General features: G+C 35.9%; 1 protein-coding gene across 2 annotated transcripts in view; it reads left to right on the top strand.

Moving 5' to 3' along the window:
- The first annotated feature begins 419 nt into the window (after window positions 1-419).
- The window catches only part of LOC136842573 (protein eva-1 homolog C), a 379,454-nt gene continuing 362,549 nt past the window's right edge, over window positions 420-17,324 (top strand). The window contains exons 1-2 of one of the 2 annotated variants that reach the window (XM_067110082.1): window positions 420-520; window positions 1,284-1,781. In XM_067110082.1, the coding sequence (XP_066966183.1) occupies window positions 1,667-1,781 (115 nt within the window). In that variant the 5' untranslated portion in view covers window positions 420-520; window positions 1,284-1,666. The remainder of the gene's footprint in view (window positions 521-1,283; window positions 1,782-17,324) is intronic. The other variant, XM_067110083.1, reaches the window with a different exon arrangement.

The raw sequence follows: 17,324 nt of genomic DNA, 5'->3' as shown, positions 1-17,324 counted from the left end.
CTTTTCTCAGGTGATTAACAATGTGCATATTTTTACTGAAACGTCATTCATAGATCAGATCCTTCCGCATTTGTTTATCTGAGAGGAGGTTATGACGCGTTACATATCTTCATTGCACGGGGCAAAATTAGCAGCAGAAGATCGGTAGTGCCAGACCACCTCGTGGGGTACGCAGCGTTATGTTTTGAAATGTTGCGAATGTATAAAGCCCTTTTCGTGGTCATTATTCTTATTGTTCTATAGTTCAGAGCCTCCCGATGTCATTTTATCGTAAGGGATTTAGGCATCTGTCATTGCCGTTGTTAATATGATGTGTTTTGATGGTACAAAGTGGGCGAGGTTGAGTTAAGGGGAGAGAGAGAAAGAGGGGGAGATTTTGGGCACGAGATGGCAAAGAGCCTACCCCAACCATTCCCTCGTCAGTAGTGCTGTGGCTGGCATCGAAAGACGCGGTCCGAAGACAGGCCAGGCCACGGTGGGGCCAATTAACCACTAAACAGATCTGTGAGAAGAGAAAGCGGTACCTATATCGGAGTAGTGCAGTTCACTCATCCGGTTCCAATCTGAGGTTTTAGAATCAATCTCTCTCTCTCTCTCTCTCTCTCTCTCTCTCTCTCTCTCTCTCTCTCTCTCTCTCATATTTCCAAACCTTGTTTCGAAGAGTGCAATAGATGGCATAACATAATACTTGAGCCCGTATGAAGGGTAATGGAGTACGGGTCCGTCGCCACGTGTTCATAGCTCTGTCAGGTTTTGTGTGTGACGGATGAATACACCCTTCTCTCTCTCTCTCTCTCTCTCTCTCTCTCTCTCTCTCTCTCTCTCTCTCATACACACACAGAGTTCAAACTGTCCCCCACAGCCTTTTTTTTTTTTCACTCAGTGACTAAGAAGCCAACGTGGGAAGGAATCTCGCAGAGTTTCTTGGTAGAAAGACTGTGTTACCTTGCAAAGAACCATTGTGCTGACGGAGATCGTGGATAATGCAGTTAATCACGTTTATGAAATTGTTTCGTGTCTTGAAAACGAAATAGGCAGTCAGTTACAGCGGTGCTAATGGTTGTTGTGTTGATGAGGGAAGGAGGAGGAGGAGACTCGAGAGGAGCGAGCAAGCGGAAAAGAGAAATTTGAGTTTGAGGAATGCTCCTTGAAAGACGATAGGCCTCCTTGAAGGCCCCTCGGCATTCGTTTCCCCGTGTCGATATAATTGGCACAAAAGAATCTCTTAAATTCCACCTTCGGATTTGTATTGGTGATCAACAGAATTTTGTCATTTTTTTCAGGATCTTTAGAGTGAATGTGGTATACTGTAATAATATGAGGATGGATACCCATGGAAAATCTGTAGTAAAGTGAATGAAACAAAGTAATAGTTTTGACTCGGCAGATGTTGCAGTGTGCGTGTTGTCTCGGTAAATGCAGAAAAGCGTGGTGTGTTGAAACAAAAATTGTGCTACATTATCTATGGTGACTCCGTGATATGTGCATTGACCAAGGCTAATCTGAGACAATTGGAGAAATCTGATTTTTGTTAGCGTGTTCGCTTTTTTTTTCTTGAGGAAATTGTCCAACGAATCATTGTCTTGATAAATTAAAAAGAAACTTTCAGTCATTTTCGTTTTTATGCATATTCAGATTGAACGCAGGGTTCGTATCCTTCAGGAACATGCATTATAAACACGTGTGGCCGCTTTCACTGGCATGGCTCTGGACGGGCTGGATCTTATCTACCTTAACCCCGCCGGTCTTGTCACAGGATATCATCCATGCAGATCCTTTAGGTAAGTGAAAGATGGGCGTTCAGTGTATGGTATTGCCAGCAGATGCAACAGAGATGACTAGAGAGATATTATCACTTATGAGCAAAGATGAAAACCATAAAAACACTAGTTTCTGATATCAGATGAGTAGACAGATGATGCAAAATTATCTCCTTTAGCCACTTCACCCATAAAAAAAAACAGGGTAGGCATTTAAATGATTATCCGTCGGTCGATCAGTTTCATTTAGTTATCCTTTGCACATTCGTAAATTTTAAAGCCGGAATTAAAATTAAACTCCAAAAATTTTATATAAAATTTGGCAACATACGACGTCCTAATCAGCATGGCTGTTGCCTCTTTTACACTGTTTACTAGTTTGTGCAAGTGCAATTTTTTTTTTGTCCACTTCACATGAATGTATAGATGTCTGAGCATAAGACCGTCTTTATTTTCGTGCTTTTCCAGTTGGATTAATTGTAAATGTATTCATTTTTAGAACCGAAAATTTAGTTTGTATCTTGTTGATTTCACACACATACACAAACACGGAATTTGTTAGTAATATGGTAATATTTCTGTCGTTTTTAAGTGCAGGATTTTTAAATGTTCAAGCGTGAGCAGTATCATTACAAAATGATTTGGACAAAGCCAACTTAGTGCTTATTGTTACATATGGTACAATCATTTTCATAATCAACTTGTTCTCAATTCAAGTTTGACCCTTTATGATACCCGGCTCACGTATACGTAACTGTTTTATGATTTAATGTTACGAAGTGTCGCAAATGCGAACTCATGGGTATAAAGTGATTTCTTATATGTATTTCAAAGATACGTGTAATATCATTACGAGCATCACCAAGTAAAATAAGAATAAATAGACGTGGTTGAGAATCAAAAATAATTTTAACTTGCTCTTTGTGGGCGGAGGTGAGCATTCACGAAAACTGGGAGTGGTCGAGAGTGGATCTCCAAGAATAGAGGGATGTTCTTTTTTTTTTTTTGAAAATAAAGGGTCAATGTTTTACCAAGAGAGTCCCAAAAACCTCAGAATGTCCCCTCCCCTCCCGTACACCCCGAAGAAAAAAGTTAGTGTTGATATCGCTAAGAGTTGCTTGGCTCCCCTAAAGGTGGGGAAGTTGAATTCCCAGAAAAAGGGTCTGTGTACTGCTGCTCAAACATGCGAATAAAAACGATGATTTCCGGAAAGCCGTGCGGATGTACCTTTATATCTTTTAAAGGTATTCATGATTAACTTCGTGGAAAGCGTTATATGCTACGAGGCAGGGGCATGGACGACGAAGTACGAGTCCTTAGTCTCTGAAATATGTACAAATGCGTTTGTCGTTGTTCAATGGAACATTGGGGGTACTCAAGAGACAGTTCCCTAGGTCATAGAAATCATTGGTAGAATTTGATACTTGCATTCATTTGCATGAATGTTTTCACTGTAGCAGCCGTCAACCATGAGCAGATTTTTTCGTGATGGACTATGACGCATGGTAGTCTGTGAAATATATCCGGGCTGTAAAACACTGGAACTTAAATATGTTGCGAACTACAAGGATGGGATATGGCACTTTCAAATGCATTGCATGCAATTTGATTATCAAGTAAACAAAAAATTAAGACATAAAAGACTGAAAAAGATCTTTATTAAGGAAATAAAGAACGGCGAATTTTAATTACTGAAGAATGAGAGCAGCCACATGTAGATGTAATGGTGATGGTGTCTCGTGAATAGGAATAATGAGCTGCCACGGAATAGACTATGAAACACCAAACTGCTGGGTGTTGAAAAGTATAAAAAGGAAAACATGGGTGTTGTAGGATCCCAGAGGCGTTGAGCATGAATTCGAAATTATCAGTTGATGGAATTGCATTCAATAGGGAGTGATGAACGCCTCCAAATTTAATCAGGAGTGATTAAAATCCACAACATATGGAATAATAGACTTCTGGAAGGCAAGACATACACCATACCTTGAGAAATTTTGTGTGCTTCGATTTATGCCATCTATTCTTAATTCTTACCTCTCTGAAGGTGAAGGATATCGAAAGAAATTCATGTTTCAAGTGCATCATATTGAGCTTCGCTTTGTTGTATCTACTTGGTTCAGACTATTGGTTTGCTAAAACTTCTTATTTTTTAATATCGTAATCGTATGATAATGTAATAAAGTTTTTTAACACTGGATAAGTGACGCAAAAACTAAATCTGAAATTAGAGAGAGACACACACACACACACACACATATATATATATATACATATATATATATATATATATATATATATATATATATATATATACATACATATACATACATACATACATGTACGTATGAGACGATAGATGTACCTTTTAGAAAGCCTAGTAGAGATAGCTTGGTTTTTGTTCAGAGAACTTTGTCTTGAATAAGTTTCTGTTTCTGTGAAAAGAAAATTAATACAGTCTCTCTCTCTCTCTCTCTCTCTCTCTCTCTCTCTCTCTCTCTCTCTCTCTCTCTCTCTCTCTCTCTCTATATATATATATATATATATATATATATATATATATATATATATATATATATATATATATATATATATATATATATATATATATATATATATAAATGTATATATATATATATATATATGTATATATATATATGTATATGTCTCTCTTTCTCTGTATATATGTACATAGAAATGTGTATATATATATATATGTGACGATAGATGTATCTTTTAGAGAGCCAAGTGGAAATAGTATAGATTTTGTGCAGAGATTCTGCTTCTATAAAAAAATGAATACCCTCTCTCTCTCTCTCTCTCTCTCTCTCTCTCTCTCTCTCTCTCTCTCTCTCTCTCTCTCTCTCTCTCTCTCTCTCTCTATATATATATATATATATATATATATATATATATATATATATATATATATATATATATATATATATATATATAATTTATATATATATATATATATATATATATATATATATATAATTTATATATATATATATATATATATATATATATATACACATACATATATATATAGTATATATATATATATATATATAGACAGTAGATGTATCTTTTAGAGAGCCAAGTGGAAATAGTGTAGATTTTGTTCAGAGATTCTGCCTCTATAAAAGAGTGAATACAGTCTCTCTCTCTCTCTCTCTCTCTCTCTCTCTCTCTCTCTCTCTCTCTCTCTCTCTCTGTGTGTGTGTGTGTGTGTGTGTGTGTGTGTGTGTGTGTGTCTTCATATTTAAAGGAAGGGATCTGTTCCTGTCACATTCCTGCCTACCAAATCTCACTGAAGTGTAGCTACAAAAACTAAAGGTATGTTTTTCCTCGCATTACCTCATTTACTTTGCAAACTCGAAGACGAAACGCGAAAAGAAAATAAGGCCCAAGGAAAGCTTATTTACGCGTTCTCTTCAGAAGGGGGTCGCTTTGATGTCGAGCCATTGTTCGTTTGAGGTTTTAATCAGCGTCCTCGTCTCCTTGCGAATTATTGTCGATCTTTTGATTTTGGCAGAGAAGGCGGCGCGTTAACAAAAGATACTCTGGACTTTTGATGCAGAATGCGGCTCGGAGGATGCCAGCAAAGGATATGACTTATCAAACATCTGTGACGAAGGGAGAGATGCTTGGAGCTGAATTCTCTCTTTTAACAATATTTTTATTCATGGAAATATTATTCTTTTGTTTTTTTCTTTAAAAAATGGAAAATCATAAGCTTTATGCAGGACTGAGTTTTCACATTTTGTTCATATTTAGCGTTTAAAGCGGGGTCCTTATTTAAGTTTCAAATATATCAAACTACCACCTGGTTTTTCTCAGAGTTGGTGACTCCCCGGGTTTGAGATTCTTCAGTTTACAAGCAATTTTTTTTCTACAGTAGACGAAATTGCGAACCTCACTGCTCTTTTCTCCGTTCCTCTGCCCACACTCATCAACAGTAACGAAGTTTGAAGGTATTTTTCTCGTCCTGAGAAAGACTTGGACAGAGGAACCGAAATTCGTTTCACTGTACACCCAAGTCGAACATGGAATTCGTATGATATATATATATGTGTATATGTATATATATATATATATATATATATATATATATATATATATATATATATATATATATATATATATATATATATACTGTATATAATCTGCTGGTCAATTTTTACCAGATACAAATATAGTATTTATTAACCACAATGCCTTCTTAACATGTCGGTTTCTTTGACATTACGAACCCTTGAATTACATTAAGACCGAATTGAAGTTCTTCAGATGCCCAGCCAATTTCCGATCTCAGGTTTGAAGTGTCTGAACGAGGTAACAATTATTACATGGCCAGGTGTATTTATATATATATATATATATATATAATATATATATATATATATATATATATATATATATATATATATATATATATATATATATATATATATATACTGTACATATATATATATAAAATACATACACACCATATATATATGTATGTATGTATATATATATATATATATATATATATATATATATATATATATATATATATATATATATATATATATATATATATAAAATGTACACAAACAGACACATTTCCACACACTTCAAGTTACCAGAACCCGTAATGTATAAACGTTAAATGTACCACAGGGAAAATATGAATTATGAGTCCTTTTGAAGGTGCAGCCGGCCAGGATTTATACCCAGTTTTATTTTCTCTCATCTCAGTTGTACATCCGCATATGTATATTACGTGTTGCGATGATCTAGCTCCGAGCCTTTAGTCCTTAACCAAAGGTCCAGGGTCGAAGTCTGAACGAACCAGAAGTACTTAACAGCTATGATTCCCTTTCTATGTCAGTTATTTCCAAGGTCTAGTGGCTGGATATTAAACGATATTTGTTGCATTGTAAATCGACTTTCACCCCTTGTAAATGCGAAATTTGCTCATATACTTTTATTGATGTTTGTCAGTGTACACTTGAGATTTTGTGTTTAACTGACGTCCAAGGCAATAGGAATTTAGTGTACTGCGGAGAAGCGCAGATAGCTGCTCCCTTTTTTTCGTCCTCACAAGAGCAATATATTAAAACTTTAGCTAGGGATTCTCTGTGGAAGTTGAAGGCTCCCGAGAACACGGAAGGCTCAGGCCGAAACTTCAGCGACAACGCCTTTTCTTTCGTCCTTTCAACAATTTAAGTAAAAATTCTCTCTCTCTCTCTCTCTCTCTCTCTCTCTCTCTCTCTCTCTCTCTCTCTCTCTCTCTCTCTTATGCTTGACGTTAGATGTTCTGCCTACTGCTCTCTCTGAAGGCTAGAATAGTTTTCGTGAGCGATTGACCATCATGTTTTGTTGAGAGTTGCAGATGATGCAAATTTATAAAACATTCATGAGAACAGGAATTATATACCTAACAATTTTGACGAAAGATATGGAATACAACTAACCAGAAGGCCGCTCTTGCTATAACTACCACCATGAGGGTCGTTGTTCTTTCTTTTAGTAGTGGATGGCAGCTCGGCTGTAACATATAACAAACTACATGATGTCAGATTTTTTAGTAAACGAATCCCACAGTTTATTTATGAATTTTTAACCTGGCACTACTGGGAGGTGCGGGTCCATTGTCATTTCTTGTCTTGAATCACTGTCTCGTGATGGATCAACCTCCTACAGTTTTACTCCTTATCCCACTGTCTTCATTAAACAAAGAAATTTTGCTCCACTGATCTGTGTTATCAGTCAGACACTGAATAGTAGTAAGTATCTGCTTTGTCATCATCAATCATACCAGTTGGAAAGAACTAAATCGTTGTACTCTTTCTGCATAAATTATAATAATTATAGTTCGCTAAGACATACTGCTGCAGTTTTATGACTCCAGTTTTAAAGTTTTAAGATATGGTAAGTTGTATAATAATTTTTGTGGATGTATTTTATGTTGGTAAAGAGGTAACGCTTAGATCCTTGTTTGGACTCATAAAAGAAGCACCAAACTCTACAGAAGAGAGAGAGAGAGAGACTGTTCAGTTTCAAATTTTCCTACTGATACTATTATTATACTACGCAATTACTGAAGTGAATTTCAGTAAACTGTATATCTTAGGGAGTGCTTTTCTCGTGGTCTTGCATAGTAAAAATGTTTATCTTATTCCTCTGTTTTTTTTTTTTTTTTTTTTTTTTTTTTTTTGCAACAAAAGCAGAAATATAGGGTATACAGGTCACGGTACCAAATAATTGACAGCCTCAGTGATCTCTTAACTTCCCGAATTCCTCACACCTTTTTGGAAACGATTATCACTGCAAACCTAAGATTCAGACCAGGGACTTAGAACACTAACCTCCTGCTAGATTCGAACTTATGTACAATAGATAACGGTGAGGTTAACATAAACTTTTCTATCTCGAAGATTAGAAGTGTTTTTCATATCATACATACATATCTCTGTCAAATTCATCGAGTTGTGGTGTTTATTGATTTATATAATATATATATATATATATATATATATATATATATATATATATATATATATATATATATATATATATATATATATATATATATATATATATATATATATATATATATATATATATATATATATATATAAATCAGTTTACTTTAGTAACAGGTTCAAAGTGAAACAACAAAAATAAAATGTAAAAATAACGACTTGTACTATAGACGTAACCGCTGGATACTGTCGTCTACGTGTATCCGAAAAGTTGTGAGGAGTCAGGTTGTAAGGTCATTGCGGCTATTGCCAATACATATGTGTGAGTAAATGTGACCTTTATATTCTAATTTATTTGTATATACACATGCACATATATATATATATATATATATATATATATATATATATATATATATATATATATATATATATATATATATATATATATATATATTTGTGTGTGTATATATACATATAAATTAGAATATAAAAAGGTCACATTTACTCACATATATGTATTTGTAATAGCCGCAATGACCTCACAAATTGACTCATCACAACTTTTCGGATGCACCTAGACAACAGCATCCAGCGGTTACGTCTTTAGTTCAAGTTATTTTTACATTTTATTTTTGTTGTTTCACTTTTGAACCTGTTATGCTAAAGTAAACTAATTAAATTTTGAAACTAGACCAATAAAAGAAATCTCACTAAACGCAAACCCGGGCAGGGAAAATTCGGTGTAGAGATTATTATTATTATTATTATTATTATTATTATTATTATTATTATTATTATTATTATTATTATTATTATGGGGAGCAAGTGGAAGCGAATCGCTCTGCAAAGGTCTGCTCCTTGAGTCACACAGCTCCTTGTTACTTGTAAAGTTGTCGTTTTCTTACTTATTTCTTTTGTTGTTTTCTGTCCCCCTCCCTCGTTTTTTCAATAATTTTGACCTTTCTGTTTTTTCTATATTTACCAGAACTTGTTAGTCTTTGAATTCGTGAGCTGTATAAGTGAAGATTGTGATCCATTTTGGTAAATACTTTGTGCAGATCGCGGGATTCACTAACTTGAACTCTTACCAACCGCCGGAATTACATGTGCTCAAGGAAGATGAGGCAGAAGTTGTATTTTACGGAAGCTTTATATTCCTGGTCTCTGTTTGCCTTTGATGCCTATGTTGATTCAAGCCCTGATTTCCCTTAATTACTATACCTGTCATTACTGTGATGGGTAGCATATGTGTATCTAGTAAGGTAGGGATATGCTTGTCAGGTTTTTAGTTTTCTGTGCCGGCTTTGTCTGTCCGTCCGCACTTTATTCTGTCTGCACTTTTTGCTGTCCGCAATATTTCTGTCCGACCTTAGATCTTAAAAACTACTGAGGGCTGCAAATTAGTGTGTTGATCATCCACCCTCCAATCATCAAACATACCAAATTGCAAACCTCTACCGCAGTAGTTTTTTTTTTATTTTATTTAAAGTTAAAGTTAGCCACAATCGTGCTTCTGGCAGCGATGTAGGATAGGCCACCATTGGGCCGTGGTTAAAGTTTCATGGGCCGCGGCCCATATAGCATTATACCGAGACCACCGAAAGATAGATCTGTTTTCGGTGGCCTTAATTATACGCTGTAGCGGCTGTACAGAAAACTCGATTGCGCCGAAGTTTCTTCGGCGCATTCTTTACTTGTTTTCTGTGAGATGATCGAGGCCGAAATTCGTTCAAATTTGAATTCTTTACGTAGTTTTAATTTTCCTCTGTTTGCTCTTTTTCCTTCGGAAGTGTTAAATGTGTATATTATTGAATGAATCTAATTTCCTCTTTTGTTCTTTTGCCATAAAGACATCATGTTCTTCAGTGCATATTAATATTGCCAAGTTCCATATTAAGAGTGAATTCTCTGGTCAAAGGTCGTTGTTTTATTTAAAGCAAGCACTAAAGCCCGTGTGGAATTCCATTTTAGGAAACATTTTAATTTCAGTAATGTCATGTTCAGAGGTTTCCACATTAAAGGTTGCTTATTTTTGTAAGGAAATGGGACTTATTTTCACTAGAATTTCACGGATCCCCTCTCTCTCTCTTTCTCTCTCATTATAAGCAATGGACGGCCTCCACCAGGTAATCCTCCTCCCCTTGTGGTGTGCAACCACCCTACTGTTCGCTCTCTCTCTCTCTCTCTCTCTCTCTCTCTCTCTCTCTCTCTCTCTCTCTCTCTCTCTCTCTCTCTCTCTCTCTCTCTCTCTTGTCAAGCGTATACGTATCTGCGTCCTATTGAAAAGCTCATCACATTTTCAGTGAACCTACTAGCGAACCCGTGCACAAATTAAGATCAGGTGTTCCTGTATCTTATATGGCATGACGTCCGTTTTTTTCTCTTATTTTATGGTAATCATCGTTCTTCTGGCAGGAGAATGTATCATTTTTGCCAAATTACCAAAGGCTAATTTTCAGTGAAACTGTACTTTGGAATATCAAATGTAATGGCAAAAATTGTAAGACTATAGTCTTCTTCCATTCCCTTGGAGTAGGTAATTTGTGGCCTAAACTTTAGACTGCTTATGAACTAATTTTTAGAACGTTTAACGGAGACTTCTGTGAAAGGCTTCCTCGATTACACAAAGAGTAACTTATTTATAGAAAATCATAATTTGGTGAAATTAATCGTAGGGGAAGATCATAATAGTGCTTCAATAAAAGTAGGTAAAGACATATTGCGTATAACACATTACCACAACCCAACATGGAATTGCATGGCCAAGAAAATCATGTGGTACTTCTAAGAATCTGTAATTTTTGGAGGCTGAATCGGTCGATGCATGTTACATTGAATGAGTTTATGTCAGAGATGATGTACTAAATAAAGCAAAATTTCAAGCAGACTGTGAAGTGTCACTTGCGAAATAAAGCAGAATTTCAAGCAGACTATGAAGTGCCACTTGCGAAATATAGCAAAATTTCAAGCAGCTGCTGAAGTGCCAACTGCGACACTTCTGCCAGATCATGCCGGCGAGTATTCAGATTAGTAGGTGAAGTGTCAGCCAAGACGTGAAGTGTGAAATGCTTGTGAATAATCACAAATGATCTCTTTAAGCCAGGATTCTGTGAATAAATTGTAAAATTTCTCTCAAGAATTACAGAAAACTTAACTTTTTGAGGATTGGGCGAGATGGAATTGATTTTGTTAATCATGATTAAATTGTGATTGTTACTGATAGTTGTATTTTACATTCTCGCTCGAATTGGTAGTAAGACTTAAAGTTGTATTCTGAAAATTATTGTAAATGACGGTGTGACATATTTATTCAAGGCAAGAGAGTTTTAATTAAAAAGAAAATATAAAACGACATTTATTTTCGTCAAAATTAAGACTCCGTTCTCGCTTGGATTGATTCTATTGAACTTTGAGAAATTTATGAAGGAATGAGTGGGAAAACAAAAAGAAAATAATTTATCAGTGTTACAAATATTGTGCTTTATTAAGAGTATTAGTACAGTTTTGAACTGATTAAAACTATGTGTGACAAGATTTTTTCATGTTTAGCATTCTGTAGTGTATACATACAGCTGCAGGTGTAACGGTGACCTACACTTAATTTTTGAAATATGGGGTCTGAGGGAATAGTAATGTAAAATGTGTAGATGTGAATATTCTAGGATTTCTATTTTTTGAAATGCCGAAACATGTGTGATGTTTCTATCGTACTGTAAGTTGACCTTCAATATTGTTAAGTGGTTTATATGCTACAGGGTCTTACTTGTTGATAGTCATCGCCTTTAATCGTCTTTTTCTGACTTAACCTTTTAAAAGTGCGTATGTCCCTTGTTTTAAAGAGGAGAGTGGCGACAATCAACAGCATCTCATGGTTAGGAAGCTGGGTAAAGACAAAGTGTTCCCGCCGATTTCAGGTTGGAGTTGGGGCTCCGGGGACAACGTACCTTGGGTGGTTGGGTGCAAATTTGATTGTGTCAGGAGAATTGTTTGGGCCTGTTGTGCATTTGAAACATTTCCCTGCCCTTGTTTTCAGCCAAAGGGTGTGATGGCCTTGTAAGAGCAATTACGGTTACTATGCCTCGGTTGGTTATTTTTAGTTTACTACAAGGTGCGTCAGGTGTAGTTCAGAGTTTTCATTATGTTGAAAATACAAATTATTGGAAAAGCAACTGATAATTAGTGCGAATTATGTGTAAATCCGTGGATTTTAATTTTAATTAGTGATTACTGTAAAACACTTCCAGTATTAGAACTAAAGTAAATCATTTTGTTGAAAAAGACAAAAGAGACATGCGTCCTTGTGGAAGGTTGGGTCGGAATGAACTATTCATTAGTTTTGTCTTTAGAAATCTAGCAGATGAACGCTTAAGCTCATGTTGCATTTTCAGTGCAATATGTCATATAAATAAAATTGCTAGTATCTGTTGCGATTTTCTGAGGTTATGCGAAATGTAAAAAAGAAAAAACCTGCTAGAAAACGGAAAGACTGTATTAAAGACCCAAATTCATCACTACCAACCTCGGATTCAAAGCTTTCTTTAGCCGGCCAAATCTCCCATTAGGAGATGTAAGACTTTATATGGTTTCCAGATTTGTTATTTACAGGACGAAAAACTTCCAGTATATGACCAAATCTTATATTATACGATGCAAAACCTTAAAATGACAGTCAGTCACTTTTTAAGTAGCAGTGCTCCAATTAAGAGTACATTGCGGTAGAGTTTTCCATTTGTAGACACGTGGCTTTTATTAGCTGACCAACCCAGTGCTGCCCAGGAAAACTTGGTATGACAACCGATAAACTCTCTCTCTCTCTCTCTCTCTCTCTCTCTCTCTCTCTCTCTCTCTCTCTCTCTCTCTTTCCTGTTAAGACAGTTGCTTCAGTTACAATGCCCAGCATTTTTGACATTTTATATTTCATTCCTTCTCACCCCACATTCCTATCGGGGCATCGGGAGTGTCACTTTTCATCTCAGCGACCTCTAAAACTATTTTCACCCCTTCTCACCCCTCCTTCGTGTCGGGGCTGAATTTGTACTTAAAGGTCATTGGGAGTGTCACTATTTATCTCAGCAACCTCGAAAACTATGAAATAGACACTAATAACTGTCGTATTCGGTTATTTTTACATGTCACCCCCTTCCCACTCCCACCCCCATTGATGCCAGTGACGTCTTACCCCCACAGTATTCTTATCCAGATAGTAAGTCGTATGTATACCAAAATGAGGTATGATAAACCTGTAGAGTTTATTTAGTTACTAAGTCTGTGGGCAGAACCAGCTCTGTTTCAGGGAAGCCCTTCCCACCCTCACCACTCTGGTGCCCCTTGGTGTTAGTGATGTTTTACCCCCACAGTATTCTTTTCCAAATAGTAAGTCATATTATACCAAGTTTGGTTGAAATTGCTCAATGCTTTACAGAGTTATGCTGGAATACACACAATCACACAAACACACACATACATCCATTTATATATATATATATATATATATATATATATATATATATATATATATATATATATATATATATATATAGGTAAAGCTTGCCTTAAAATTAAGAAAATTTCACTTAGAAGACGGTCTCAGATTAGGGGCTTTGTATAATCAGTTTAGCTCTGGCAACATCAAAGAAGCCCTAATTTGAATTACTTCGCTAAGCTGAGGTGAACTGTTTTATTTGGCTTGGCTAATGTAGTTTCTGTTTGCTTTAATTTGAGGGGTAGATCTCTCTCTCTCTCTCTCTCTCTCTCTCTCTCTCTCTCTCTCTCTCTCTCTCTCTGGTTTGAATGGTATTAATATGAATCCACTTGCTCATGAACACATCAGTAACTTCAAGAAATTTGCTTGTTGTGTCAAGAGTGATTGCATGGAAATATAGTGTTGGCCGCAGAAGATAGGGTATTAATTTCACTGAAGACCAATTGTTGTCTTAACTAGATCATTTGACGGACATAAAATTGAAAATGTAAATGTATTTGGCAAACATAGATGTTCAACTGGCCGTAGAGATAAAGGGAAATAGGAGAACGAATTTAATTTTAGGACTACTGTGCTATTGTGCCTATGTACTGTATGTACAGGGTTTCAGTGCTTAAACACTCCAAGGACTTGCTCGTCAATTTTCACTTCTGTTGTTGTTCGCTTGGGAGAAATGCTCTTGTCCCACAGCTCACGTTGGACGAACATTCACTCACACACACTCACACGCACGCACAAGCGAGCGGCCATGTGTTCGATCCTTGACAAGAAGGAAATCATTCAGACACATCCCCTTAAACATGCGTCGTGAATGATGTGCATGATTCGGTTGATTGTTACGGATCACAGGCGAGGTTGGAGAGAGTGAGTTGGGAAATGTACAGTCATACCATTAAAAACAGAGTGACCCTACGAGATTGTTTCTCATTCATGCCAGGATGAACCCATTCATCAGGTATTTCATGATGGTGTATGTATTCCTAAAAACACAATGACAATAAAGTTTACAGCTCACACTTCTTTAGCAATATATTAATTATTACGCAGTTTCCCATGGATGGGTAACTCCAGAGAAAAACACCACAGCGGTTACTGCTGTATTCATATTCTAACCGCAGAATTGTGGATGAACCACTTGTACATTAAACTTCCCCAACAGTAGCCACTTGATAATCCGTTACGGAAGGCTCATCAACAGTATTAACTGTCCTCCAAGATGTTAGGCCCATTCTTTCTAGTACCTTTCACACCATCTATCCACCCCTTTCTGTATTTACCTTGTCACCTCCTTATGCTAACCATTTTACTACGCCTCTAACCGTATTACCACCTCTATGTATTTCCATAGTTTTCACTGGATCAGTTTTTACATTACATATACTACACAAACAGTTAACAGATTCTAATTTTTTTTCTTTAATTTGGATTCAGCATTCATACTTCGTTACTATGGAGATGAGTTGGCTAAGCAATCCCCTCATACATTTCCCACCTTGGATTTCGTAGACAATTCAGGTTTCTTCCCAATCTTTTGTGCACACCCCACTAGTTGTCTTACTTCACCTATGCTGTGACTCCTCTCTTCTCTTCAGTTATCCTAATATCATCCGTTACTCTCAAATATATATGCGAATCAACAGCTTCCATTCCGACTGATCATTGGCATTTAAACTGGTCATTTAAAGTAATCCTCTTTTTCTTTTAAATGAAAGTTTTGTCAACATAGCTGATTGCTAAATACCTTCTCGATTATTGAATTGTCGTATTAAAAGAAAAGCATGGTTAATTAACAATTGTAGATGTACTTATCAATAGAAATAGGGGGCATGTCATCTTTGGAAAAGGATTTGACATGAAATAATATTATTAAAAAGCTGTAGCTTATATAGTTATGTTTCAGATGAAAATTTATATTATGCCACTATGTAAGAAGCCCTTTCATGTACAACTCTGCTGCATAAAGGAGGTGCTACTTTAACCTTCTTAAACCAGTTTAAGAAAGAAACAACCTTTTTGACTGATAATTTTAACAGTAAGCAGAGAAATGTGAATCTCACCATGCCTCATTCTTGTATTCCTGAGAATAACTAGTTTAGCTTTTTGTGAAGTAAAGCTAAGAATCTTGTTCTTACCTCAATTTTTGTGGAAATGTAGACCCGAATGGTATTCAGCCTTCATTTTCGCTTAAACTGCTGATTGCTTAACTCCACTTTCTTTTGTAATTTTTCATAAGTTAGCTAGTGTTTCATTTTATAGATGCTTGAGAGTCGGTAAGGTTGCCGTGCTAGCTAAATGTGGGAGTGATGGGTCATGGCCTGAGGATTACCACCCAATTTCTGCAACTCCATTATTAATAACCAAAAGTTTTTTAACATTTGTTGGCAGAACATCCAAATGTCTATACTGAAAATATTAATCTCTTCCCAACAGTTTGGGGTAGTGGGTGCACTTCTTTCAGTGCCCAGTGTCTTATAGAAATTGATAGATTCTGCTCATGAAGTTTGTATAATTGGTCTTGACTTTAATGCTGTTTTTACCCGTACTAATCGAGAGCCCTAGGTTTTAGGTTAGGAAGATGGGAGTTGAGGAACATTTTGTAGCATAATCAATGTATTTTCAAATATATTGCAAAAATTAGTTGCTGATGGGCTCTGAAGTGAATGCAGGAATGTAATGTCTGGTGCTCAGCAGATAGTGTTCTTGATCCACTACAGTTTATATATATAGCCAGACCACATACTGTGGTCTGGTCTAGAAAACTAGTTGGTTGCTGATGCAGATGATGCTACATAAATAGCATCATTCCCATCCCCTGATTACACAGCTATGGTTCAAATTTTCATAACAGAGATTTAGCTAAAATTAGTGCATGGTACAAGTTAAACCTTAATTTTTTTTTTTTTTTTTTTTTTTTTTTGATTTGCGAATAAACCTTTAAGAAGATATTAAGAGCCAAATGGCAGGATACAGTTAGAAATGATACCATAACAAATTTCCAAAATTTAATATGCGGATGAAACCGTTATGAACGAGTAATTAAGGTGGCTTGGACGTGTCCTTTGCAGCACCTCTGGGAGATTGATTGATTGATTTATGGCTACTAAAACTGGCGTTACAAAACTCTGGGGAATAATATTGATAATGTCACTTGACTCCTATGGGCACCAGGAGAGTTGGAAGAACCAAATCTACTTGGATGTTAACTAAGAGATGGGAGGCTAGTGTTGAGCGGAGATCCATAGAAGATAAAGCACACAAAATAGACAACTGGCGGAGAATAGCTGAGGCCCTTCGTTTCTCACGGCTTTGGAGGTGATGATGCATATATATATATATATATATATATATATATATATATATATATATATATATATATATATATATATATATATATATGGTGATGATGCATATATATATATATATAATGTTTACATGTATACATATATATGTATATATATATATATATATATATGTATGTACATATATTTATGGTATCATGACGTATGTACGTATGTGTTAGTGTACACAACCACCACTGATTTAGTTAGGGTCTCGAATTGTACTGCGGGCTGAAGGGCATGTCTAAACGAATTGGCGTACTCC

This window comes from Macrobrachium rosenbergii, chromosome 10 (assembly GCF_040412425.1).
Source record: "Macrobrachium rosenbergii isolate ZJJX-2024 chromosome 10, ASM4041242v1, whole genome shotgun sequence".
Taxonomy (NCBI): domain Eukaryota; kingdom Metazoa; phylum Arthropoda; class Malacostraca; order Decapoda; family Palaemonidae; genus Macrobrachium; species Macrobrachium rosenbergii.
This window is presented reverse-complemented; position numbering and strand designations above follow the sequence as displayed.